Raw genomic sequence first — 24,222 nt, forward strand, 5'->3', positions numbered from 1 at the left:
AAATGCTTTAGGACTTTAGACATCATGTGATGTACCCAGAGTTCACTGGCTCAGGACTTACAGGTTTGCTGACCAATGAGCAGCTTTTGTCCAGCCTTCTTAATATATAAGGGGCTGCTGCCACTGAATTCTCTCTCTTAGTTCCGGATTATCAAGCAAAGTACATCTCAGCATCAATTCAAGCTAGGCCTGAAGCCTAACATCAAGCAGCCACAAAACGTGAGTTACCAAAGCTCAACCTACTGAATCCTGTGTGACTACTATCAGCTCAAATATCCTAAAATAGTAGCACAGTGGCTAGCATCAAAAGCTCATTGATTCCAAGCAAACCTGTGAGGAACCTGTATCCCGGTTCACTCTTGCAAAGACTGTTATGTTCAATACCGTTGCATAAAATCTGCATGTTTCTTCAGTTTGCTTCATAAAATCTGCTGTGGAGATTCCATTTATTCTCCCTGCCGTTTGTGGGACAGTTGGCGGTAGGATCATTAACACTAAGGAAACCCCACCCTGGCGTCACGACATCTAAGGGTTAATACCTAGCAACCTTGCACTACCATTGCAACACCCCAAGCACCACACATGCATCCATGTGTTTCATTACTGCAACCAGGTCATGTGATCCCCAGCTTGACCCACATAAAATCACAGTACTGTGTCAAAGGAAGTGGTCAGTTCTAGGTCAGCTGACTTCCTCTGAACTTTAGGATGACATCATCACTTATCAGATCCCTCCTGCTAGCTTCCAGACCCTAGGATATATTGTAGTTCTACACCTCCCCTCCAGCTCTATCTGTATACTGCTGCTGCTATATATGGGATCAGGATATATAGTACTATATACCTCCCTTCCAGCTTTATCTGTATACAATCCCAGCAAAAAGGTGCGATTTTACGGCAATTGTGCAAATCACAATAAATTTGTGCTTTTTACAGCAGTTTAAGAAAATCACAGCAGAAACAGCCAAAATGCAGTGAAAATTCAATGTGTGTCTCATCTGCTCCCCCCGGATGAGCTCAAGCAACAGCCAAATGAAATGGGCAGATGCAAGGACAAAACTCCACATCTTCAGCCAGAGGATTCATGGGAAATGTGGGCAACATTTGAAAATCATTTCAGAGATGGAATTGCAAACCAGTATGGAGCTGAACCTATGCCTGCCACATCAGGTAAAACAGGTAAGCACAGAGCATACACGAGAACCATTACATTATTCTCTGATAATAGTCTGTGCCACATTGTCTATATATTTTCATGGATGTGTAAACATAGCTTTATGCTTATTGATTTAACCTTATATAAATGTGTTATGCCAAACAAATATTCTCCTGTACTACCAGTCCTTAGTTATAGCACCGCAATATTTTTTATTTGTATGATATAATAAAAAAACACACACACACACACATATATATATATATATATATATATATATATATATATATATATATGTTGAGTGCCTTTGTTTCAGATTTTATGTTTTACTTTGTGCATAACAACCCTCTCTGTGCATTAAAGTACAACATCAAACACGCCCCATAGCCTAGCAGGGGTAAGTGTCCCAATGCCAAACATACCTTTTATAATTCTGATGTGTCTTTATTCTAATAAAATAAAAATAAAACACATTTAGGGTACGTTCACACAGACAGATCCGCCGACATAGGACCCTACAGTGTTGCCTCTATCTGTACCTGCTCATAGCAGCAATCCGCCGCTACGAGCAGACACGCTGCGATGTGTGAGTCGCCGCGTGCATGTGCAATATACCCGCACACATCTCGGCCGCTCTCGGCCTAGCTCAGGGAGCAGGGGGAGCGGCTACGGTGGCGGCTACTCGCACATCACAGTGTGTCTGCTCATAGCAACGGATTGCCGCTATGAGCAAGCACAGATGGAGGATAAGATGTCTAGGCGCGGAGTTCCCCTTTAACAGTGGCCCAGTTGTAGGAGTTACTAGATTCAAACAGTGTCAAATTTAGTGGCGTATTTTATGTGCGCATTTAAAGGGGTACTCCGCCCCTAGACATCTTATCCCCTATCCAAAGGATAGGGGATAAGATGTCAGATCGCCGCCGTCCCGCTGCTGGGGAGCCCTGGCATTCCCACACGCTATCATTACTGCGCAGAGCGAGTTCGCTCCGTGCGTAATGACGGGCGATAATTTTACCAGACAATTCTTTAACAGGATATACATTCATCTATATCACTTTGATTCCAGCAACATTTTAAGATATTAAAGTCCCAAAAGTCTTGTTTCATTAGTGTTCTCATCATTTGATCTTACATAGGAGAAATTAAGAATAAAGCCCATTTGGTCCAAACCCAGCTGAATTTGGTCCGTAGCAGTATTAGGCTAAGCATTATACAATTTAAAACCTCTTCAGGCTGCTGGTTTCACAATGGAGCTCCACACTTTCCACATTTCCTACATTCTGAACATAAAGACGGCAACTCTCCTGAGTAAGTTCTCTGACGTTTCACATGATTTCCCGATTTCTGTACCTTAACCAAATATTGCTCATGGCGATTGTCTCTCCTCCGTGTGAGTTTTAAAATGTCTCATCAGACTTGATTTATGAGTAAAACATTTCCCGCATTCTGTACATAAATGTGGTTTCTCTCCTGTGTGAATTCTCATATGTTCCACAAGAGTTTGTTTTTCAGTAAAACACTTTTCACATTCAGGACAAGAAAATGGCTTCTCCCCCGTGTGAGTTTTCAGATGGCAAACAAGATTTGTCTTTTGGGTAAAACATCTCTCACATTCTGAGCAAGAATATTGCTTTTCTCCTGTGTGAATTCTTTGATGATTAACAAGACTTGAATTCTGTGTAAAACATTTTCCACATTCCAAACAGGAATACAGCTTTTTCCCTATATGAATGTTCATATGTTTAATAGCATAAGATTTATCAGTGAAACATTTCCCACATTCTGAACAAGAAAATGGCTTCACTCCTGTGTGAGTTCTCTGATGTTTAACAAGACCTGATTTATCATTAAAATATTTCCCACATTCTAAACATAAATATGGCTTCTCTCCTGTGTGATTTCTCTGATGTTTAACAAGATGTGTTCGTGTGGTAAAACATTTTTCACATTCTGAACATGAAAATGGCTTTTCCCCTGTGTGAATATTCATATGTTCAACAACATATGATCTATTCGTGAAACATTTGCCACATTCTGAACATGGAAAGGGCTTCTCCCCTGTGTGAACTCTTTGATGTTTGACAAGACTAGATTTCAATCTAAAACATTTCCTACATTCTGAACATGAATATGGCTTTTCCCCTGTGTGTATTCTCTTATGTTTACAAAGCTCTGTCCTCATAGTAAAACCTTTTCCACACTCCAAACATGAATATGGCTTTTCTCCTGTGTGAGTTATTTGATGTTCACTAAGATGTGATTTATGCTTAAAAGATTTCCCACATACTGTACATGAATATGGCCGTTCTCCTGTGTGAACTCTTTCATGCCTTGTAAGATACGATTTCTGACTAAAACATTTACCACATTCTGAACATGAATGTGATTTCTTTCTTATGTGTGTTTTCTGATGTTCCACAAGACTTGTTTTTTCACTAAAACATTTCCCACATGCAGGACATATCAATGGCCTTTCATCTACTTGAACTGTCTTATATATAGAAAGATCAGGTTTCTTTTCAAAAGGTTTCCCACATTCAGAACTTTCAAAGTTTTCACCCACTCTATGTCCAGTTCTTATTTTGCCAGAGTGTGATTGATCATCCTCTACTTCATAATAGGGAGATCCAAGGAGATTTTCAGGGGAGCCTCTTGTCCAGTCTTCACCTAGAAAAAGAAAAAAAATGTATGTGAAAAGTTTATACATGGTGCCAGACATTTTACAATGCAATCATTGAATCCAGATAAGAGGTTATCTTTTTCTTAGTTAAGTAGTATGTCAGTATTAGAGATGAGCGAATTTACAGTAAATTTGATTCGTCACAAACTTCTCGGCTCAGCAGTTGATGACTTATCCTGCATAAATGAGTTCAGCTTTCAGGTGCTCCGGTGGGCTGGAAAAGGTGAATACAGTCCTAGGAGACTCTTTCCTAGGATTGTATCCACCTTTTCCAGCCCACCGGAGCACCTGAAAGCTGAACTAATTTATGCAGGAAAAGTCATCAACTGCCGAGCCGAGAAGTTCGTGACGAATCGAATTTACTGTAAATTCGCTCATCTCTAGTCAGTATCATGCAGTCAACCATTCATAAAAATAAAAAAAATAAAGTCTACCAATATTTAAGACGTGGGCAGATCACCAAATCTCCAATAACTTTGGATAGAATAAGAGACTGAATGTACTGGTGAGATTTAGGTATCCCCGTGTTGCAACATGTATACTGTACTGACTCCACCTGGGTCTAACCGAAGGGTTAAGTTTTTGGGTGTTTGGCTACAGCATCATGCATAGCTGTGGTGACGCCCAGTCCTTGAGCCAATCACATCTGCTTTCTGTGTCCACACCCCTGTAAGGTGGATATAAATTCCCAGCCACCCTGTCATTTATTGCTTGTGTTTGTATCTGCACTAGCTCTTATGCTCCTGACTTGATCTTCTCTGTGTATTTTTTGACCCTTGGCTATAGTGACCTGAACTCTCTCCTGTATTCTGTGTCGGTACTATGTGCTCTTTCTGGTAAAGACCTGTCCTGCATTTCTTCTCAGTACTGTATAGAAGTAGGGAGTCCGGTGGTAAACAGAAGTCCCTGCTCCTCTATGTACATTCGGTGGCATGCTACATTAACCGCTTAGTGAGCTTTATAAAGAAGCAGAGACTCCAGTCTTGATGTAGTCCCTACTCCTGCTCGCCACTACAGCAGTCCACGGCTTCTGCAGCAAACCATGTGATGGGGATTTTTATAATTTTTGATGTTGGTGGGATGGACATATGGACAGGCATTTATCAAGCGATTTAGTAAATTTTTTTTTACTACAAATGTTGCACAAATGTCGCACCTGCGACTACGCGATTTTTCGTGCGTCATTTTGACTGGAAAGCGAGAAAAGCAAGTTTTCCAAAACGTAACTAGGTAGTAATAATTTTAAAATGGACTACGGGTAGTCTGGTAATTATTAACTGCGACAGTCGCAACTGCGCAAGAAAAAGGTTAAAAATTGACTAAAATTTACTCCAGATCAAACATGGAGCAGAAAAAGCTACTACCAAAGTAAAAAAGGAAAAATTGCTTATGTGAAAGAAAATTACCAACAGGCTGAAAGCAGTTAAATAAGTCGCACATAAGCAAAAAAAAAGTAAGGAAAAAAAGTATAAAAAAAGGAAAACATAAGCAAACATTGATAAATGTCCCTCATGGTGGGGAGAATTACTGGGGACTTCTATCTAAAGGAAGGGGAATCATTTACTGGGGACACAGACTGGGGTATCTACCTAATTGGGAAAAACTATCTACCTACTGTGGATTTCTAGCTATTGGGTGGGGGATTACCTACCAACTGGGGTCCTCTACCTAATGGAGTAGGAGTTATGTACCTACTTAGGCTTCTACTGGGGCAAAGTCATTTATAAACAGAGTTCCGGAGAGCTTAATAGATCAGATCGCCCCACCCTTTACAATGCTTTTTACAATTTTTACCTATTAAATGTAATGGTCCCATGCGGCAGGGGGCGGGACCCGCGGACAGACACACTCTCAGCAGAAGCAGGGGGGGCCACTAGTATTTTATCCTGTGCTGGAAAGGGGTCCAGGTGGGAACGGTGATGAGATTGTGCCTGAAGGACCTGTCATGATGATGACGTGGGGTAGGTGGGGCTAAACTGTGATTAGACTGTGGATGAGGACCCGCCATGATGATGATGACGTGGGGTAGGTGGGGCTGATCTGTGATTAGACTGTGGATGAGGACCTGTCATGATGATGACGTGGGGTAGGTGGGGCTGATCTGTGATTAGACTGGGGATGAGGACCAGTCATGATGACATGGAGTAGGTGGGGCTGATCTGTGATTAGACTGTGACCTAAGGACCTGCCATGATGATGATGACGTGGGGTAGGTGGGGCTGATCTGTGATTAGACTGTGACCTAAGGACCTGCCATGATGATGATGACGTGGGGTAGGTGGGGCTGATCTGTGATTAGACTGTGGATGAGGACCTGTCATGATGATGACGTGGGGTAGGTGGGGCTGATCTGTGATTAGACTGTGGATGAGGACCTGTCATGATGATGACGTGGGGTAGGTGGGGCTGATCTGTGATTAGACTGTGGATGAGGACCAGTCATGATGATGACATGGAGTAGGTGGGGCTGATCTGTGATTAGACTGTGACCTAAGGACCTGCCATGATGATGATGACGTGGGGTAGGTGGGGCTGATCTGTGATTAGACTGTGACCTAAGGACCTGCCATGATGATGATGACGTGGGGTAGGTGGGGCTGATCTGTGATTAGACTGTGGATGAGGACCTGTCATGATGATGATGACGTGGGGTAGGTGGGGCTAAACTGTGATTAGACTGTGGATGAGGACCAGTCATGATGATGACATGGAGTAGGTGGGGCTGATCTGTGATTAGACTGTGACCTAAGGACCTGCCATGATGATGATGACGTGGGGTAGGTGGGGCTGATCTGTGATTAGACTGTGGATGAGGACCTGTCATGATGATGACGTGGGGTAGGTGGGGCTGATCTGTGATTAGACTGTGGATGAGGACCTGCCATGATGATGATGACGTGGGGTAGGTGGGGCTGATCTGTGATTAGACTGTGGATGAGGACCTGCCATGATGATGATGACGTGGGGTAGGTGGGGCTAAACTGTGATTAGACTGTGGCCTAAGGATCTGCCATGATGATGATGATGACGTGGGGTAGGAGGGGCTGATCTGTGATTAGACTGTGGATGAGGACCTGTCATGATGATGATGATGATGACGACGTGGGGTAGGAGGGGCTGAGCTGGAGGGGGCTGTAAAAAACTAAAATAAAAGGACAACATTGTATGAGGTTGTGCATGTACTGCTGGTGCAGAACTACGACTCCCAGTATGTCCTGACAACCAAAGGCTGTATTATAGCAGTACATGCACTTTATTGTGTTACTGCCCCTAAAGCATTGCTGGTAATAGTCATTCCCTGCTGGGAGTTGTAGTGCTGCAACAGCTACTGAGCCACAGGTTGCAGGTCATTGCTCTGTAGCACAACCTCTTGGGAGTTGTAGCTTTAGGTTAGTTTCGGTTTTCCACAAAGCACTTCCTAAATTTTTTTATTCTATCCAAAATGTTCATTTTGGTGGATCACTTTTGACGATTATAGTGCACCACTAGTATGCTTTAAAGGGGAACTCCGATGCTCCAGCGGTCTGAACATTTTGTTAAGAACACTCGGAGCCAGGGGCTGTGGTCGTGACGTCACGACCACGCCCCCTTGTGACATCACGCTACACCCCCTCCATTCATGTCTATGGGAGGGGGCGTGTCAGCCGACACCCCCCTCCCATAGACATGAATGGAGGGGCGTGATGTCCCAGGGGTGTGTGGCTTTGGCGTCAAGACCACTGCCGCAGGAACCCCTGCAATCAGACATGTTATCCCCTTACTTTTGATAGAGGATAAGAAGTCTAGCAGTGGACTACCCCTTTAAGTAAACTTTGTCTACTATTTATAAGGGCAGAAATAAAGATTTATCCAAGGCTCTTACCATTCACTGATATTGAGGATTGAGTGGACTCGAAAACACAATTTTTTTCCTGTAAGGATCCCACACAGAGAACCTAAGAACAAACAAAAAGGAGTCTTAGTTTATTCTTTATCGCGGTGAAGGCCAAAAGCTTCCTAGAAGGTCTGAACCAATATATCCTATAGGGACAAAGATCATCTCAAGTGGTGATCATTCAACCGAGTATTTTTTCACATCAACAGAGCCCATCCTGAAGAAGACAATGGCATATGGGAGGGTATTTAATGGTATATAAGCCAGATCGAAAGCAAATGGGGCAAAATAATAGCAATGTTCAACGTTGCTGGTTGGGAGACCAACAATGAACTCATCATCAGATTAGAAGAACGGTGTGTAATGATCAGGAACGCTCACAGACATTTTGGGGGCAGGGGCCCAACGGAAAAAATGGGCAGTTCACTTACCTTGATATTACCGCTATCAACAGAAGGGGCCCTAAAGAGGAGGCATCAAATGGGCAGGGGCTTAAGCCCCTTTTCTAGTCTATGTGTGCACGTCCCTGGTAGTGATCCATTCTGTACTGCGAGTAAAAAGTCACAAGGGGCACTGAACGTGTCAACACAAACCATCAGAAGGGGCTTACGAGTCAGATGTCCATTGACCTCATGCCACCGCTATCAAAAGTTGTGCAGAGCAGGATGGTAATGGAGGCTGGAATGGAGGTCAACCCCTTCAGCAACAAGCCCTGCTCTTATTTTGGAGTGATAGCTAGAAATTGGTCTGGAGACCGCGTAGGCAACGTCACGTAGAGACCTTCACATTGGTCCTACTCACGGATAGTGGTATGGGGTGACATTATATACAGCAGTCTGACCCTTCTCAAGACAAAATAACTACAACCTAGAATCCAATCAAAGGGCTTATTGTAAGCCAAGTCCTCTGGTGATATATGTACCTCCTGCCAATGGTCTCACCGGTCTCATCCATGAGTAACATGGAGTAAACCTTGTCTGTGCTGTCCCATTTTTGAAGTACAGCTGTCCCTGCCCTGGTTTCCTAAGTGTTACAGTGCAGTTCCAGGCACTTCATTACTCATTCCTTCACAGTATTCCTGATGCAAGTATGTGCTAATCGAGCTGGTTTCCTCCATGTGGCCTACCAGATGATATAGATGATATACTGCACTGCTGGAGGAGATTAGTAGAAGCTTCATCATATTCATCTATAGGGGATTTGTAGATCTCTTCATCTACCTGATGGTCCAGTGGGATATCCTCCTCTTCTTCTTTACAATCCTGGGGATATAGAGGACGGGGACACCTCTCGGGGGGATTTATACTACTGGATCCATCTATAGGAAATAAACACAGTGACTGAATCCATTGTTATATGTGATGATCAGATGATGGGGGAATCTAGGAGATCCACAAACCTGCTCTCTCCTCTTACCTGGTGATGTGAGGGACTGGTGATCCTCCATCATGACCTGATCCTTGTACAGATCCTTGTGTCCTAATAAATACTCCCACTCCTCCATGGAGAAATAGACAGTGACATCCTGACACCTTATAGGAACCTGACACAGACAATGATACAATTCTCCTCCAGACACTTCATACCTTGGTGTTATTGTATAATGTCCCAGCATTCCCAGCAGCGCTCACCTCTCCAGTCAGCAGCTCAGTGATCCTGGAGGTAAGTTCTAGGATCTTCTGCTCATGTATCAGTGAATGAGGTGGAGGCTCCTCGGGGGCGGGGCTCTGGCTCCTGCTCCAGCCTCCTGACACACGGGGTGTCACACACTCACCAGACGACTTCTTCACTACTGTGTAATCCTGTGTATGGGGAGACACTGATCACTACAGAGAGAAGAAGAATCCCGCACCTTTCCGCTCATTTCCCTGCTTTATTAATAGAGATACAAGGAAGGTCATGTGACCCGCTCACCTCTCCAGTGATCCAGTAGATCATCTCTAGGGTGAGATCTAATATCCTCCCAGACATGTGGTCTCTGTCCTCCTCCATCCTTGGTCGGTCACTGGGGAGAAGGACTGATGTCCTTCAAAGAAAACGTTATCTGTGATAGTCCTGAAGCTAAGGAACCTGAGGGAAAACAAAGTAGACTGGGCACTAAATCTCATCTTACATGAAATATAATACCTCAATAATAATTATTTATAAAGGAACTACTGATACCAGAAGGCAATGGAGAAGACCTTTACACATGATTATATAATATTCCTATAATTAACCTAGACTCTACTAGGGATCGACCGATATCGTTTTTTTAGGGCCGATACCGATAATCGGTGGAGGTTAGAGCCGATAGCCGATAACTTATACCGATATTCCGCTATAAGTTATCGGCTATTTATCCCCCCTCGACACAGCTGCAGGTCATTGATTTAAAGCGGGCGCTTTAAATCAATGCACTGCAGTGGCTTTTGCGGTGCCATAGGCCGCCACCACCACCCGCTTCTCTCCCCTACCTGTCCGGGTGGTCCGGGCCATCCATCCTTCCTTCCTGTAGTGTCCGGCGGCATTCCAGGTGGAGGGTGAACCGGTCCGGGCTGTCCTTCTTCTCCGGGGGTCATCTTCTCCACTCCGGGCAGGCTCCGGCCTAGTACGCTGCATAGACACCGCTGCGCAGTGACGTCCGTGCGCAGCGACGCACCTGACGTCACGGCGTAGCGGTGTCTATGCAGCGTACTAGGCCGGAGCCTGCCTGGAGTGGAGAAGAGGACCCCCGGAGAAGGACAGCCCGTACCGGTTCACCCTCCACCCGGAATGCCGCCGGACACTACAGGAAGGATGGAAGGCCCGGACCACCCCCATTACGGGTAAGTTTATTTATTTATTTTTTATTGACTCGGAGGGTGGGGGAGGGGCCCGACCGGTATAGCGGTATGGGCAAAAATCCATACCGGTATACCGCCCAGCACTACGGTGGGGGGTGCGACGCGGTGGGTTGGGGGGGGGGGGGGGGCGTTAGCAGTGCGGTGGGTCGGGGGGGCGCTTTCGCGGTGCGGGCGGTGCGGGGGGCAGGGCATTATCGGCAAGGTAATTGCCGATACTGATAATGCCCAAAATCGTAATTATCGGCCGATAATATCGGCCATACCGATAATCGGTCGATCCCTAGACTCTACCCCATTGTTGGAATGTTTTTAATGTAAATTTGTCAATAAACTAAGTTGAAAAAAACAATGGAGGTGCTTTATGTATTGAAGTGTCTTATAGTGGCACAGTTATAGGGGTCACAGCAGTCGTTGTTGTGACAGGGCCCCTAAATCCCCACATCAATCGCTCACTGCTGCCACCTGTCAGTGTGAATGTGGCAGACTCCTGTCCTCATTCCTCTTCTCGGGCTCCTCTCTATGTGGGATGCAGGAGAAGAGGAGTCAGGAGCAGAAGGTATTGGTGCCCGCTATGAATAGGCTAAAGGACCTTAGTCTCCTGAGCGAGTAACAGAAATGTGTGCTGCTGCTATACACACATGGGGGGATAAATACTGTCTGGGGGAAAAGACAAGGCTCTATTACTGTCCATGGAAGGTCCCACGATACACATGAGCACTGCTGAGATATCACATACATAGTCACAAAAAATAGCGCTGTATGATTTACACTGCAGAAGGTTTTGCTTCACTGCCTCACACCCATTACCAGCCCAACTCCGATCCTGACCCATCACCTGCCCAGCTCCGATCCTGACCCATCACCGGCCCAGCTCCTATCCTGACCCATCACCTGCCCAGCTCCGATCCTGACCCATCACCGGCCCAGCTCCTATCCTGACCCATCACCTGCCCAGCTCCGATCCTGACCCATCACCGGCCCAGCTCCTATTCTGACCCATTACCAGCCCAACTCCGATCCTGACCCATCACCGGCCCAGCTCCTATCCTGACCCATCACTGGCCCAGCTCCTATCCTGACCCATCACCGGCCCAGCTGCTATCCTGACCCATCACTGGCCCAGCTCCTATCCTGACCTATCACCTGCTCAGCTCCGATTCTGACCCATCACCGGCCCAGCTCCTATTCTGACCAATCACCTGCCCAGCTCCGATCCTGACCCATCTCCAGCCCAGACCCGATCCTGACCCATCTCCAGCCCAGCTCCGATCCTGACCCATCACCAGTCCAGCTCCGATCCTGACCCATCACCAGTCCAGCTCCGATCCTGACCCATCACCAGCCCAGCTCCGATCCTGACCCATCTCCAGCCCAGCTCCGATCCTGACCCATCACCAGCCCAGCTCTGATCCTGACCCATCACCAGTCCAGCTCCGATCCTGACCCATCACCAGTCCAGCTCCGATCCTGACCCATCACCAGCCCAGCTCCGATCCTGACCCATCACCAGCCCAGCTCCGATCCTGACCCATCACCAGCCCAGCTCCGATCCTTACCCATCACCAGTCCAGCTCCGATCCTGACCCATCACCAGCCCAGCTCCGATCCTGACCCATCTCCAGCCCAGCTCCTATTCTGACCCATTACCAGCCCAACTCCGATCCTGACCCATCACCAGCCCAGCTCCGATCCTGACCCATCACCAGCTCTGATCCTGACCCATCTCCAGTCCAGCTCCGATCCTGACCCATCTCCAGTCCAGCTCCGATCCTGACCCATCTCCAGTCCAGCTCCGATCCTGACCCATCTCCAGTCCAGCTCCGATCCTGACCCATCACCGGCCCAGATCCTATAACTAATCAGTGATGAAGGCAGAACATAGAAGAAGTTCCCCAGAGTGGAGCTCCGGTTGCCTTCTTGACTCATCGAACCCCTGCAATCACGCTGAGGGTGGTCTGATGATACTTTAGATGCCATGATCAGTACTGATTACAGTATGTGAAGGGTTAATGGCAGATATCAGCGTGATTGCTGATGTCCCCCATTATCCGTCAGGTTATCAGCTTGTTCCAATCATCATATCGGGGGAGAAGCAGTGACGGCATGATGTACATGTACGTCACTGAGCACTAAGGGTTAAAGCCATTATCCAGCAATAACCACAAGTAATGACCCCGTCTCATTGATGTCCCCCAGCTACACACAGTGATGGGGGGGGGGGGGTAGCTGGGTGACCACAACAATGGCCGCCATTATACCCTCCAGACGGTTACTCAGCTTTCCCACAGCCCTGAATGGAGATCGCCTCAGGTAGATACAAGGCTGTAAGGACGTATCACCTAATAATGACCGCCATTAACTTTATAGGAAAGCTGGGTGACTGACCGCACCTGGAAAAGCCGTTTCGGCCGCCATATTTGTTGTCACCCAGCTTCTCCACAAGCAGATAGAAGAGGCGGCGGATATTAGACGGACATATGAGGTGTCTATGGCCGCTCAGTACATGTAATATGGAAGGAATGAGACTTAGTCAGCGCTCTCTGTTGCCCATAGCAACCAATGAGAGTGTAAGCAGTGCGGTTGGTTGCTATGGAGACAGCTGGTCCTCAGTGTCCCCCCCCCATTGTCTCATCTCCCACCTCTCAGTGCAGTCCGGGGGCTTCTAGTAAGGATGTGAAGACTGTCCCTGTCATCTCCTCTTCTCTAGTCACATGTGGGGAGGACACACAGGAAGCCATTGTCCGTGCACAATAGGCTCCCCTGGAAACAACATACCTTGTAATAAGGGAGCGTCTGCAAAGAGTCAGGAAAGACAGAAGCGTACATAGCGTGTGACCGAGAGACTAGGGCAGTGTTTCACAACCAGGATGCCTCCAGCTGTTGCAAAACTACAACACCCAGCATGCCCCGACAGCCTTCGGCTGTCGGGGCATTCTGGGTGTTGTAGTTTTGCAACAGCTGGAGGCACTTCGGCTGTTCAGGAATGCTGGGAATTGTAGTTTTGCAACAGCTGGAGGCACTTCGGCTGTTCGGGAATGCTGGGAGTTGTAGTTTTGCAACAGCTGGAGGCACTTTGGCTTTACGGGCATGCTGGGTGTTGTAGTTTTGCAACAGCTGGAGGCACTTCGGCCGTTCGGGCATGCAGAAGTTGTAATTTTGCAACAGCTGGAGGCACTTCTGCTGTTTGGGCATGCTGGGAGTTGGAGTTTTCCAACAGCTGGAGGCACTTCGGCTGTTCAGGAATGCTAGGAGTTGTAGTTTAGCAACAGCTGGAGGCACTTCAGCTGTTCGGGCATGCTGGGTGTTGTAGTTTTGCAACAGCTGGAGGCACTTCGGCTGTTCGGGCATGCTGGGAGTTATAGTTTTGCAACAGCTGGAGGCACTTCAGCTGTTCGGGTATGCTGGGAGTTGTAGTTTTGCAACAGCTGGAGGCACTTCGGCTGTTCAGGAATGCTGGGAGTTGGAGTTTTGCAACAGCTGGAGGTGCCCTGGTTCGGAAATACTGTCTGGGTATGCTGGGAGTTTTAGTTCTGCAACAGCTGGAGGCAACCTGGTTTGAAAAAACTGTCTGAGCATGTTGGGAGTTGTCTTTTGCTACAGCTGGAGGCACTCTGGTTGGAAATCACTCTCCAGGCATGCCTGGCGTTGTAGTTTTGCAACAGCTGAAGAGGCGTCTTGGTTGGGAAACACTGTCTGGGCATGCTGGGAGTTGTCGTTTTGCAACAGCTGGAGGCGCTCTGGTTGTGAAACACTGTCTGGGCATGCTGGGAGTTGTCGTTTTGCAACAGCTGGAGGCGCTCTGGTTGTGAAACACTGTCTGGGCATGCCCGGGCAGTCCCGAACAGCCCCCTGAGCTAGCCGTGGCCCCACATTATAGAATGGGAGCGGAATCAGGTACGCCCTGATGTGAAAAAAAAAATGTGTAGTATAATAAATATTTGTATAAGGGACAAGAGTCATAGGGAGATGCTATGTTAATGTGTGTGTATATATATATATATATATATATATATATATATATATATATTATAACCCTATGGACCGTGTGTGTTGCTATAAAACGTGTGTACTGAATACATACCTATAACCGTACACTCTGCATATAACACTGTGCGCCTGCACTGTGTACAACACTATACCTGTGATAGTATGAACTGTATACCACGCTGCCACCGTACCCGCTGCACAAGCCATTACGAGTATATGTACCGTACACAAGCCATGACTGTACATAACACGGAAAAGAAAGTACTGTAAAAACACCATAACTATATGCACTGTATATGATATTACGAGTGTATGAACCGTATAAGACATACCTTTTTTTTTTTATATATATATGGCAAATACGGTATTGTATTTGTTAACCCCTTAAGTACGCTTTCAATTATACACATAAAATTCCATATCATGGCTTATTTTTTGCGCCACCAATTCTACTTTGTAATTACGTCAGTCATTTTACCCATAAATCTACGGCGAAACAGTTAAAAAAAATTGAAGAAAAAACGTCATTTTGTAACTTTTGGGGGCTTCCGTTTCTACGCAGTGCATATTTCGGAAAAAATTACACCTTATCATTATTCTGTAGGTCCATACGGTTAAAATGATCCCCTACTTATATAGGTTTGATTTTGTCGTACTTCTGGAAAAAATCATAACTACATGCTGGAAAATTTATACGTTTAAAATTGTCATCTTCTGACCCCTATAACTTTTTATTTTTCCTTGTAAGGGCCGGTATGAGAACTAATTTTTTGCGCCGTGATCTGAAGTTTTTATTGGTACCTATTTTTGCATTGATTCTTAGCTTTTTCTTAATTTTTTTATGATATAAAAAGTAACCAAAAATACGCTATTTTGGACTTTGGAATTTTTTTGCACGTACGCCATTGACCGTGAGGTTTAATTAACAATATATTTTTATAGTTTGGTCATTTACACACGCGGCGATACCATATATGTTTATTTTTATTTACACAGTTTTTTTTATTTTTTTATGGGAAACTTTTATTAGAGAAGGGGTTAAATGACCTTTGTTAGCTTTGCATGGATCAGCGAGATAGGGGCTCGATTGCTCAAGCCTGTAGCTCAGGCTTGGAGCAATCGAACGCCGATCGGATGCGACGGAGACAGGTAAGGGGGCCTCCGCTCGCGTCCTAGCTGATCGGGACATCGTGATTTTATCATGATAGTCCCGATCAGCCCGACTGAGCTGCCGGGAAGCGTTTACTTTCATTTTCAGCCTGGCAATGAACTTTGATCGCCGCGTCTGAAGGGTTAATAGCGTGCGGCACAACGATCGGTGCCGCGCGCTGTTAGCCCAGGGTCCCAGCTATGAATAGAAGCCAGTACCGACCCGGTGTGATGCGGGGTCGCGGCATTTTAAACACCGGGCGCAGGGCGTACAGGTACGCCCTGCGTCCTTAAGAGGTTAATTTCAGTACATTTGGTTGTTTATAGGTGTTTATCTATATGTTGCATAACTATTATAGCAATCATAAGAAGATGTGTTTTTTCATGGTAGCATTTACAGTGCGTAAATTTCATTCATGTAGTTTCACTCGTTATAGTGTTTTTACCTTTGTAGATACATTACAGTATTGCAGTGCACATACGTTTGTAGCATTGGGGCACACACGTTTCTTTACATTAGTAATATACGTCTGTTACGGTCGTTGCGTATGCGTTTGCATAGCTTTGGTAGCGTGTAATCTTGTCAGCGTTTTCTGGGGGTATACGTATTGAGTCTACAATAGAGCTTTCAAATGTATAGGTGATAATGTTTTTTGTTTAGCAGCTTTACGGTATTATGTCATAGCCGTTATATCAATGCATTCTATGCATATCTTATGGCATTCTATACTTGGCATACGTGTTGTGGCAGTGACGCTGATTGATACGCCCATGGCATTTATGTCGTGCATACGCCCATGGCATTTATGTTGTGCATACGCCCATGGCATTTATGTCGTGCATACGCCCATGGCATTTATGTTGTGCATACGCCCATGGCATTTATGTTGTGCATACGCCCATGGCATTTATGTCGTGCATACGCCCATGGCATTTATGTCGTGCATACGCCCATGGCATTTATGTCGTGCATACGCCCATGGCATTTATGTCGTGCATACGCCCATGGCATTTATGTTGTGCATACGCCCATGGCATTTATGTTGTGCATACGCCCATGGCATTTATGTTGTGCATACGCCCATGGCATTTATGTTGTGCATACGCCCATGGCATTTATGTTGTGCATACGCCCATGGCATTTATGTTGTGCATACGCCCATGGCATTTATGTTGTGCATACGCCCATGGCATTTATGTTGTGCATACGCCCATGGCATTTATGTTGTGCATACGCCTATGGCATTATACTGTTCATGGACGCTTGTGATATTATACGGTCGGTTCTCTCATGGCATCTATTTGAGACGCTAGGGGCTTCATTCGGCATATACTCATGATATTCATACTTATACTATTCATACGCTCTGGGCGTTTGTACTGTTCACACGCCGGTTCATAATGTTCTCACGCTCAGGGCAGGTATACGGTCACACTCTTATAGCAATCATACTGTCCAGTGGCGTAGCTATAGAGGTCGCAGGGGTCGCAATCGCGACCCGGCCCCATAGCCTGGGGGGCCCTGCAACTACAATATGCTACATACTGCAGCAACAGGCGGGGACCTCGGGTGCGCTTATGTGCGCGTGTGTGATTATGATAAGCGCCAGGATGTGGAAAGGCAATGATGATGAGGCATGTGCGGGGGGATGGGGGTGCAACAGGGGGGGGGTGCAATGATGAAACTGAGGATTGGGGGGGAATAATATGGAGTGCGGGGGTGAAGAGCCAAGGAAGGGTGCGTGGGGGGGGGGGTTGATGATGAGACTGAGGGTGGGGTGTATGGGGTGATGAGAATACCGAGGATGGAGGGGAGGGGGCATTGGGGTGATAAGCTGACCAAGCCTGGGATGGGGGTGTTGATAAGACAGAGGATGGGGTGAGGGGTATGCGGTGTATGGCAGTATTATATTCAGAGGGTACATTGTGTGGCAGTATTATATTCAGAGGGTACAGTGTGTGGCAGTATTATATGCAGGGAGTACAGTGTGGGTCAGTTTTATATTCAGAGGGTACAGTGTGTGGTAGTATTCTATGCAGGGGGTACAGTGTGGGGCAGTATTATATGCAGGGGGTACAGTGTGGGGCAGTATTATATGCAGAGTGTACAGTGTGTGGCAGTATTATATGCAGGGGGTATAGTGTGTGGCACATTATATTCAGAGGGTATAGTGTGTGGCAGTATAATATTCAGAGGGTACAATGTGTGGCAGTATTATATTCAGAGGGTACATTGTGTGGCAGTATTATATGCAGGGGGTACAGTGTGTGGCAGTATTATATTCAGAGGGTACAATGTGTGGCAGTATTATGTTCAGGGGGTACAGTGTATGGCAGTATTATATTCAGGGGGTACAGGTTGTGATAGTATTATATTCAGGGGTACAGTGTGTGGCAGTATTATATTCAGGGGGTACATTGTGTGGCAGTATTATATGCAGGGGGTACAGTGTGTGGCATTATTATATTCAGAGGGTACAATGTGTGGCAGTATTATGTTCAGGGGGTACAGTGTATGGCAGTATTATATTCAGGGGGTACAGGTTGTGATAGTATTCAGGGGTACAGTGTGTGGCAGTATTATATTCAGTGGGTACAGTGTGTGGCAGTATTATATTCAGTGGGTACAGGTTGTGACAGTATTATATTCAGCAGAGTTGACACAGCTCACCCTTGTGCCCTCGCCACGACACGGACAGGACCGGACCCCAGTCCAGCAAATGCAGCAGAAATTAAGAGAAAGTCCAGCGTGGCAATTCAAGCAATACTTGGTACTTTATTCAGCAATCAGCCAACATGGAAGACAGGTGACACGTTTCGACCACAATACGTAGCCTTAGTCGTATTATATTCAGGGGGTAAAGTGTGTTGCACTAATATATTTAGAGGGTACAGTGCGTGGCGGTATTATATTCAGGTGGTACAGTATTTGGCAGAATTATAATGTGTTATAATGAATATTGTCTTTATATAGAGGATGAGGATCTGCTGACAAATTAAGGAACCAATGATGTCCTGGCATCAGACTCTGCAGAGAAGATGGAGCTGGAAGAAGTCCTGGCGTCTGGACCAGATAAAAAAGGAAAGGAAAGACAACAGAGAAGACATCACTCAGGTCACTGATATCATTATGTTTTCTCCTGACTGTCCCATCAGAGCTGGAGTCACTAAGTTCCACAGTGATGATGGGTGACACTGTGCCCCATTCTGTGGCTCTCCAGCTGTTGCAAAACAGGAACTTCCTTAATTCCTGATGCTCTTCAGACATGATGGGAGTTGCAGCTTTGCAACAGCTGGAGAGCCACTTGAACTGAGGTGATAGGTGGAGGTCCCAGCAGTTTGACCCCCACCATAAAAATGGGCTGCCTGGGCCTATTTTTGGTCCTAGTCCTACCCTGTCTGTAAGTGACTTATATCACTGTGTATTCTCCTGACTGTGTCCCATCAGTGCTGTAGTCACTGATGTCTTTGTGCGACAGAGTAAGGGGGTAATCGGGGATTGGGAAAGCGGGTTGTCAGGGGGTAGGGGGGCCGAGGACAATTTTTTGCATCCGGGCCCTGTGGTTTCTAGCTACGCCCCTGATACTGTCCATACGCTCCTAATATTTATACTGTTCACACGTTTATGGCATGTATACTTTTCATACCCTCATGGCATTTATACTATTCATTCGTCAAGGGCCGCATACTGTTTATACGCTTGTGGTGGTTATACCGTTTTAGGCTCATTGTATTTATATTTTTTCATATGCTCATGGCATTTACCCGTTTATGTCATTTATACTGTTCATTAGCCCACAGTATTTATAGATAGCCCAGAGATATTAAATAGTATAAAATCTATAAAATTAATAAGACCACTATAAAATGTAATAAATGATATGTCCTCGAAGTCTCGGATGACTCCTAATTGCGCGGAGCTTTGCTGATGGTGGGCGAAGTATTCGGAGGCTGCAGCGCTTCCACAGGTAGGTATTTTAGAGTGGCGTCCTCGTGAAGGTAGCGCGCGCTTTTGGTCTATGACCGCGCGTTCTGTAGATAATCAGTGGTGGTTTCTATAAACTGCAGATAGTATAAAAGTGGTCTTAGGGGGCGTGGCCTGAGGCAGATGGAGTGAGACGTGTGGTGCAGAGCTCCATCTCCACACAGCGGTTATATGGCCCTGAATTAATCTAAAAACGACCTGAAAGTGCCCCTGTGTGTTTATTAACAGTCTGGGAGCTCATAACCTGACTCCCAGACAATTCTGACAAGTAGAACCGGAGAACAAGATTGCAGCACTGAGGCCACAGTGAGAGCTCTCCCTACAGCTCAGGCCGCAGAACTGCGGGAAGGCGCGAAACCCGCACATACCTCTGGCTCCTGAGCTCCTACCTAGTGGTGAACACTGCCGGTGACCTCAAGGAATCCTCCGCACTGTGAGACCAGAGAAGTGTCGGTCTACAAGTGCCGCACCAGCCCATGTGAGCAGAGTCTCCTACCCCACACTGAGGCTTTCCTTCACCAGCCCTCTGCTCTGATCGCAGCTTCACCTCCCCAGCCTCATCACACAACGGGACTAAACTTACAGTCTCTCTGCTAAGGAAAAAGGAAACCTCAGGGAAGTGTCTTAGGATTTGTTGAGCTCCCCCTGCTCCACCAACGAACTGTGAGTAGCCATTACTGAGCTCTGGAAACTATAGTGAGTCCTGAAAGTGATAACAGAACTCACTGACAAAATACTTAAGACTGTTGAGACCCAATTAGCTCCTAGCGGCTATATCTACCCCTCCCCCTTACTACAATAAATAATTAAATAATAACTGACACAACAACAATTCAACTTTTCCGTGGGTGGGGATCGGCCACAGCTTTATTTATAAAATTACTTATATAAATAACAATTTAACTGTAACAAAGACACCGATTGGCTTCTTACCAACCCGAGAGGTGCTGCCACACCGTCCTGTGTGGAGGTCTACCCCGGGTTGACCCCGCTTTCACCGTCTTCTTACCGCCAAGCTGTGACTTACAATAAACAGAGATACAAAAAGGGAGGGAGGGCAAAACTCCGGGTCCTGGGCAGATTGAGGGGGGAAGGGAGGCACCACAGCTATAAATACCCAGGGGAGGGCCTCTGAAAGCCCGGGAAACTATTAAACCCCTGATTGGTGCACTCCTTCCCCCACCCATGGGGCATACCACTATATTTACCCACAGGTTTTACAGGCGGGGAAGGGGGCTAAAAACCTTGCTTGTACATTTCTTAACCCCTTAACTGCTCACCAGTCAGGGGGCAAGCTAGTTATGCACAGCTTGCCCCTCCATCTCACATAGCCCTGACAAAATTATCTGACACCCCCAAGAAGGTGAGGTGTACTGAAGCCATTGGCAGCCTCACATATGCTCTCTACATGGTACTACACACAGGGGTTATCTACATACCTGTTCATCCTGAATTAAACTGTAGAGAAAGGGATATCCCAGCTAATTGACCTGACTTGGAAACTTAAACCTTTTTCTTGCTGTACTACCAATTTGTTGTAAAGAGGACTAGAACTTGCTTAACCCGATAACGACCACGGATGAGTATAGACGTCCAGGTTGGCGGCCGTTCCCACACCTGGACGTCTATACTCGTCCATGGTTCTCGCGGGTGCTGCCCAGTGCACCCACGAGATCGCGGCAGGGACTCAGCTGTAACACACAGCCGGGACCCTGCTGCACTGCCAGGACCAAAGTAAACTTCGGTCCCGGCAGTTTTAACCCTTACAGCCGCGGTCGGAAGTGACCGCGGGCTGTAAGTGTTATGACAGAGGGAGGGAGCTCCCTCTGTCTCCTCTACAGCACCCCGCATCGCGATCGCGGGGTGCTGCGTGTAATACGCAGCTGGCCGGGACCTGCCGCACTGCCGGGAGTGAAGTTCACTTCATTCCCGACAGTTTAACCCTTACAGCCGCGGTCAGAAGTGACCGCGCGCTGTAAGGAGTTCTGACAGAGGGAGGGGGCTCCCTCTGTCTCCTCTGCAGCACCCTGCAGCGCGATCGCGGGGTGCTGTGTGTGGCCGCACTGCCGGGAGTGAAGTTCACTTCACTCCTGACAGTTTAACCCCTATAGCCGCGGTCAGAAGTGACCGCGCGCTGTAAGGAGTTCTGACAGAGGGAGGGAGCTCCCTCTGTCTCTCCTGCAGCACCCCACATCGTGATCGCAGGGTGCTGCTGCATACCTGGGCTGCTGGGGGTCCTACAAAGACCCCCAGGTCTGCCCTGGGTATTGCCTGAGAGGCACGTCCTAATATGCTGCCTGCTAGTGAAAACTGGCAGGCAGCATATAACTGCAATGCTTTGGAATACTAAGTATTCCAAAGCATTAAAAAGTGTAAAAATAAATAAAATAAAAGTGTAAAAATAAATAAAAATTTAATAAAAGTGTAAAAAAAAAATATATATAAAAAATACATTTATTAAATGAATCTAATAAAAAAAAAAAAAAAAAAAAAAAAAAAAGCATAATGTGTAGGATCGCATTGGCAGACATCCGCAGCATGTAACATGCTGCGGATGTCCGCCACGTGATCCTACACATTATGCAGCAGTCACGGTAATGAGCTCGCTGCTGCGGCTGGGTAGCTTTGTGCGTCCACTCATAGCGGCGGATTTTCCGCCAGCAGTCATGAGCGGACACACTGAGCTACCCAGCCGCAGCAGTAATGGATATATTCACCATGAGTGGGTGCTTTTTCCCACAACATGACGGATATATCCATCAGGAGCCTAAACTGTCACAGACAGACGCGTTATACTGCCAGCCGACCAAGGACCAATCAGAGTGGTCCCTGGTGCAGCCAATAACTTGTACGGGTGCGGTATATAAATGGGGTCACTTGTGGGGATGGGGGTACTGTTCTGCCCTGAAAGCCAAATGGCGCTCCTCTCCTTCTGAGTCCTACCACGCGGCCAAGAAACCATATATGGCCAAAGCGGGGGTATTTCCGAACATGGGACAAGCAGCTAAATAAAATATAGGGTGCATTTCTTTCAATATCAGAAGTGATGTACAAAAAATATGCCCCCCAAATGATGCATTTGTGAAAAATTGCAATTTTCGAATTTTTAACACTGACTTTGTAATAATTCCTGCCAAAAAACTATGGTGTTAAAATACTCACTGTACCCCCTAGCGAATACCTTGAGGGGTCTAGTTTTTAAAATGGGGTCATTTGGGGGGGTGTTCCTATGTTCTACTACCTTTTAATTTCTGCAAACCTTGCATAGCACATAAAAAAAGATGTACTTTTCAAATTTTCAAAATTTTCAAAATTTCAAGTTAAATTGTTAGGCTTCTAACTCATTTAAAATGTTAATTAAAAACTAAAAAATGACGTCAAAATGAAGTAGACATCTGAAAGTATAAGTTTCATAAACTATTTGGTCAGTAAGTGTAAATATATGCAACCAATTAGTGTTAAAATAGCAAAAAATCTTAATTTTTTGTAAAAATTTCATGATTTTTTGCATTGTAAAAAAAAACTACAAATGATATCGGCTTACTTTTACTATGTACATGAAGGACGACTTGTGACAAAAAAACAATGTCAGAATTATTGTGATTGGCAAAACGTTACCAGAGTTATTCTCTAATAAAGACAGACATCCCCGATGTGAAAAAACAGGCCTGGTCTTTTAGGGGCGTGCTGGTTTATTTGTATTGGTCCTTAAGGGGTTAAAGCATAGACTGTTCCTGATTTAGTTTCAGTTCTTATCCTTCTGATAACGTCTCTAAGCTACTATTACAAACAAAGTGGACTTTGGTGACACTTACTGGTGAAACTGAGAACTGCAGTCTTTTCAATTTCATATTGTGCTTTTACTGGAGCCCATTATACCAATACATCTCATACAATACATGGGTCTAGTTCCATGGGAGGCCCGAGAAGATCGCAACGCAAAGTGAAATCTACAAAAGCGTTTCAGGAATTTGATACTCCACAAAAGACGCCTCACAGCAACTAAAGTAAAAAATCAGTCAAAATTGCAAGCTACTAGTACGCCTTCCTCACTCATTGGGGCACAACAACTTAAATCTAGTGTAACCCCTCATAAACACAAAACCGCAACAACACGGCAGAGAGGTTTAAACATGTCCCAAGAAGACATCCTGTCACACACTGAAATAATGGACACTACTTCAACTAAGAAATCATCAGATAAAAATCTGGAGACAAATTGGTCTCAACCCCCTCATTGACCTCAAGACCTAAACATACAGAAATCTAGCTTAGACCCCAAAACTCAAAGGGGGTCTAGAGACACTAACCAACATACTAAAAGATCTCTATCCACAACAACCAATTGGGACCTAGAGCCACCTGGAACTCCATTCTCACCACAACGTAAAAAGCAAGATAAAGCCTCCTGGTTCCCACGTTCATCGAACTCTGACATGGAAGAAGCTCAGATAGAAGATGACTGGAAAAGTTACTTGAAGCATCTTCCCACAAAAAGTGACTTCCATCATTTCTTAATGGATGTTAAAGATACACTTAAATCTGAAATATCTGCCGTTAGACAAG

The 24,222-nt window shown here is 46.0% G+C and overlaps 1 protein-coding gene across 1 annotated transcript; it reads right to left on the reverse strand.

Annotated features, from left to right (window-relative positions):
- Window positions 1–1,444: 1,444 nt before the first annotated feature.
- LOC130357257 (zinc finger protein OZF-like) lies at window positions 1,445–8,186 on the reverse strand (the record flags this gene model as incomplete). The annotated part of the gene is made up of 3 exons (XM_056559874.1): window positions 1,445–3,823; window positions 7,699–7,771; window positions 8,142–8,186. Coding segments are annotated over 3 exons (1,419 nt in total), but the record flags the coding sequence as incomplete, so codon positions are not given.
- Window positions 8,187–24,222: the final 16,036 nt, after the last annotated feature.

Source organism: Hyla sarda, chromosome 2, assembly GCF_029499605.1.
Source record: "Hyla sarda isolate aHylSar1 chromosome 2, aHylSar1.hap1, whole genome shotgun sequence".
Taxonomy (NCBI): Eukaryota; Metazoa; Chordata; class Amphibia; order Anura; family Hylidae; genus Hyla; species Hyla sarda.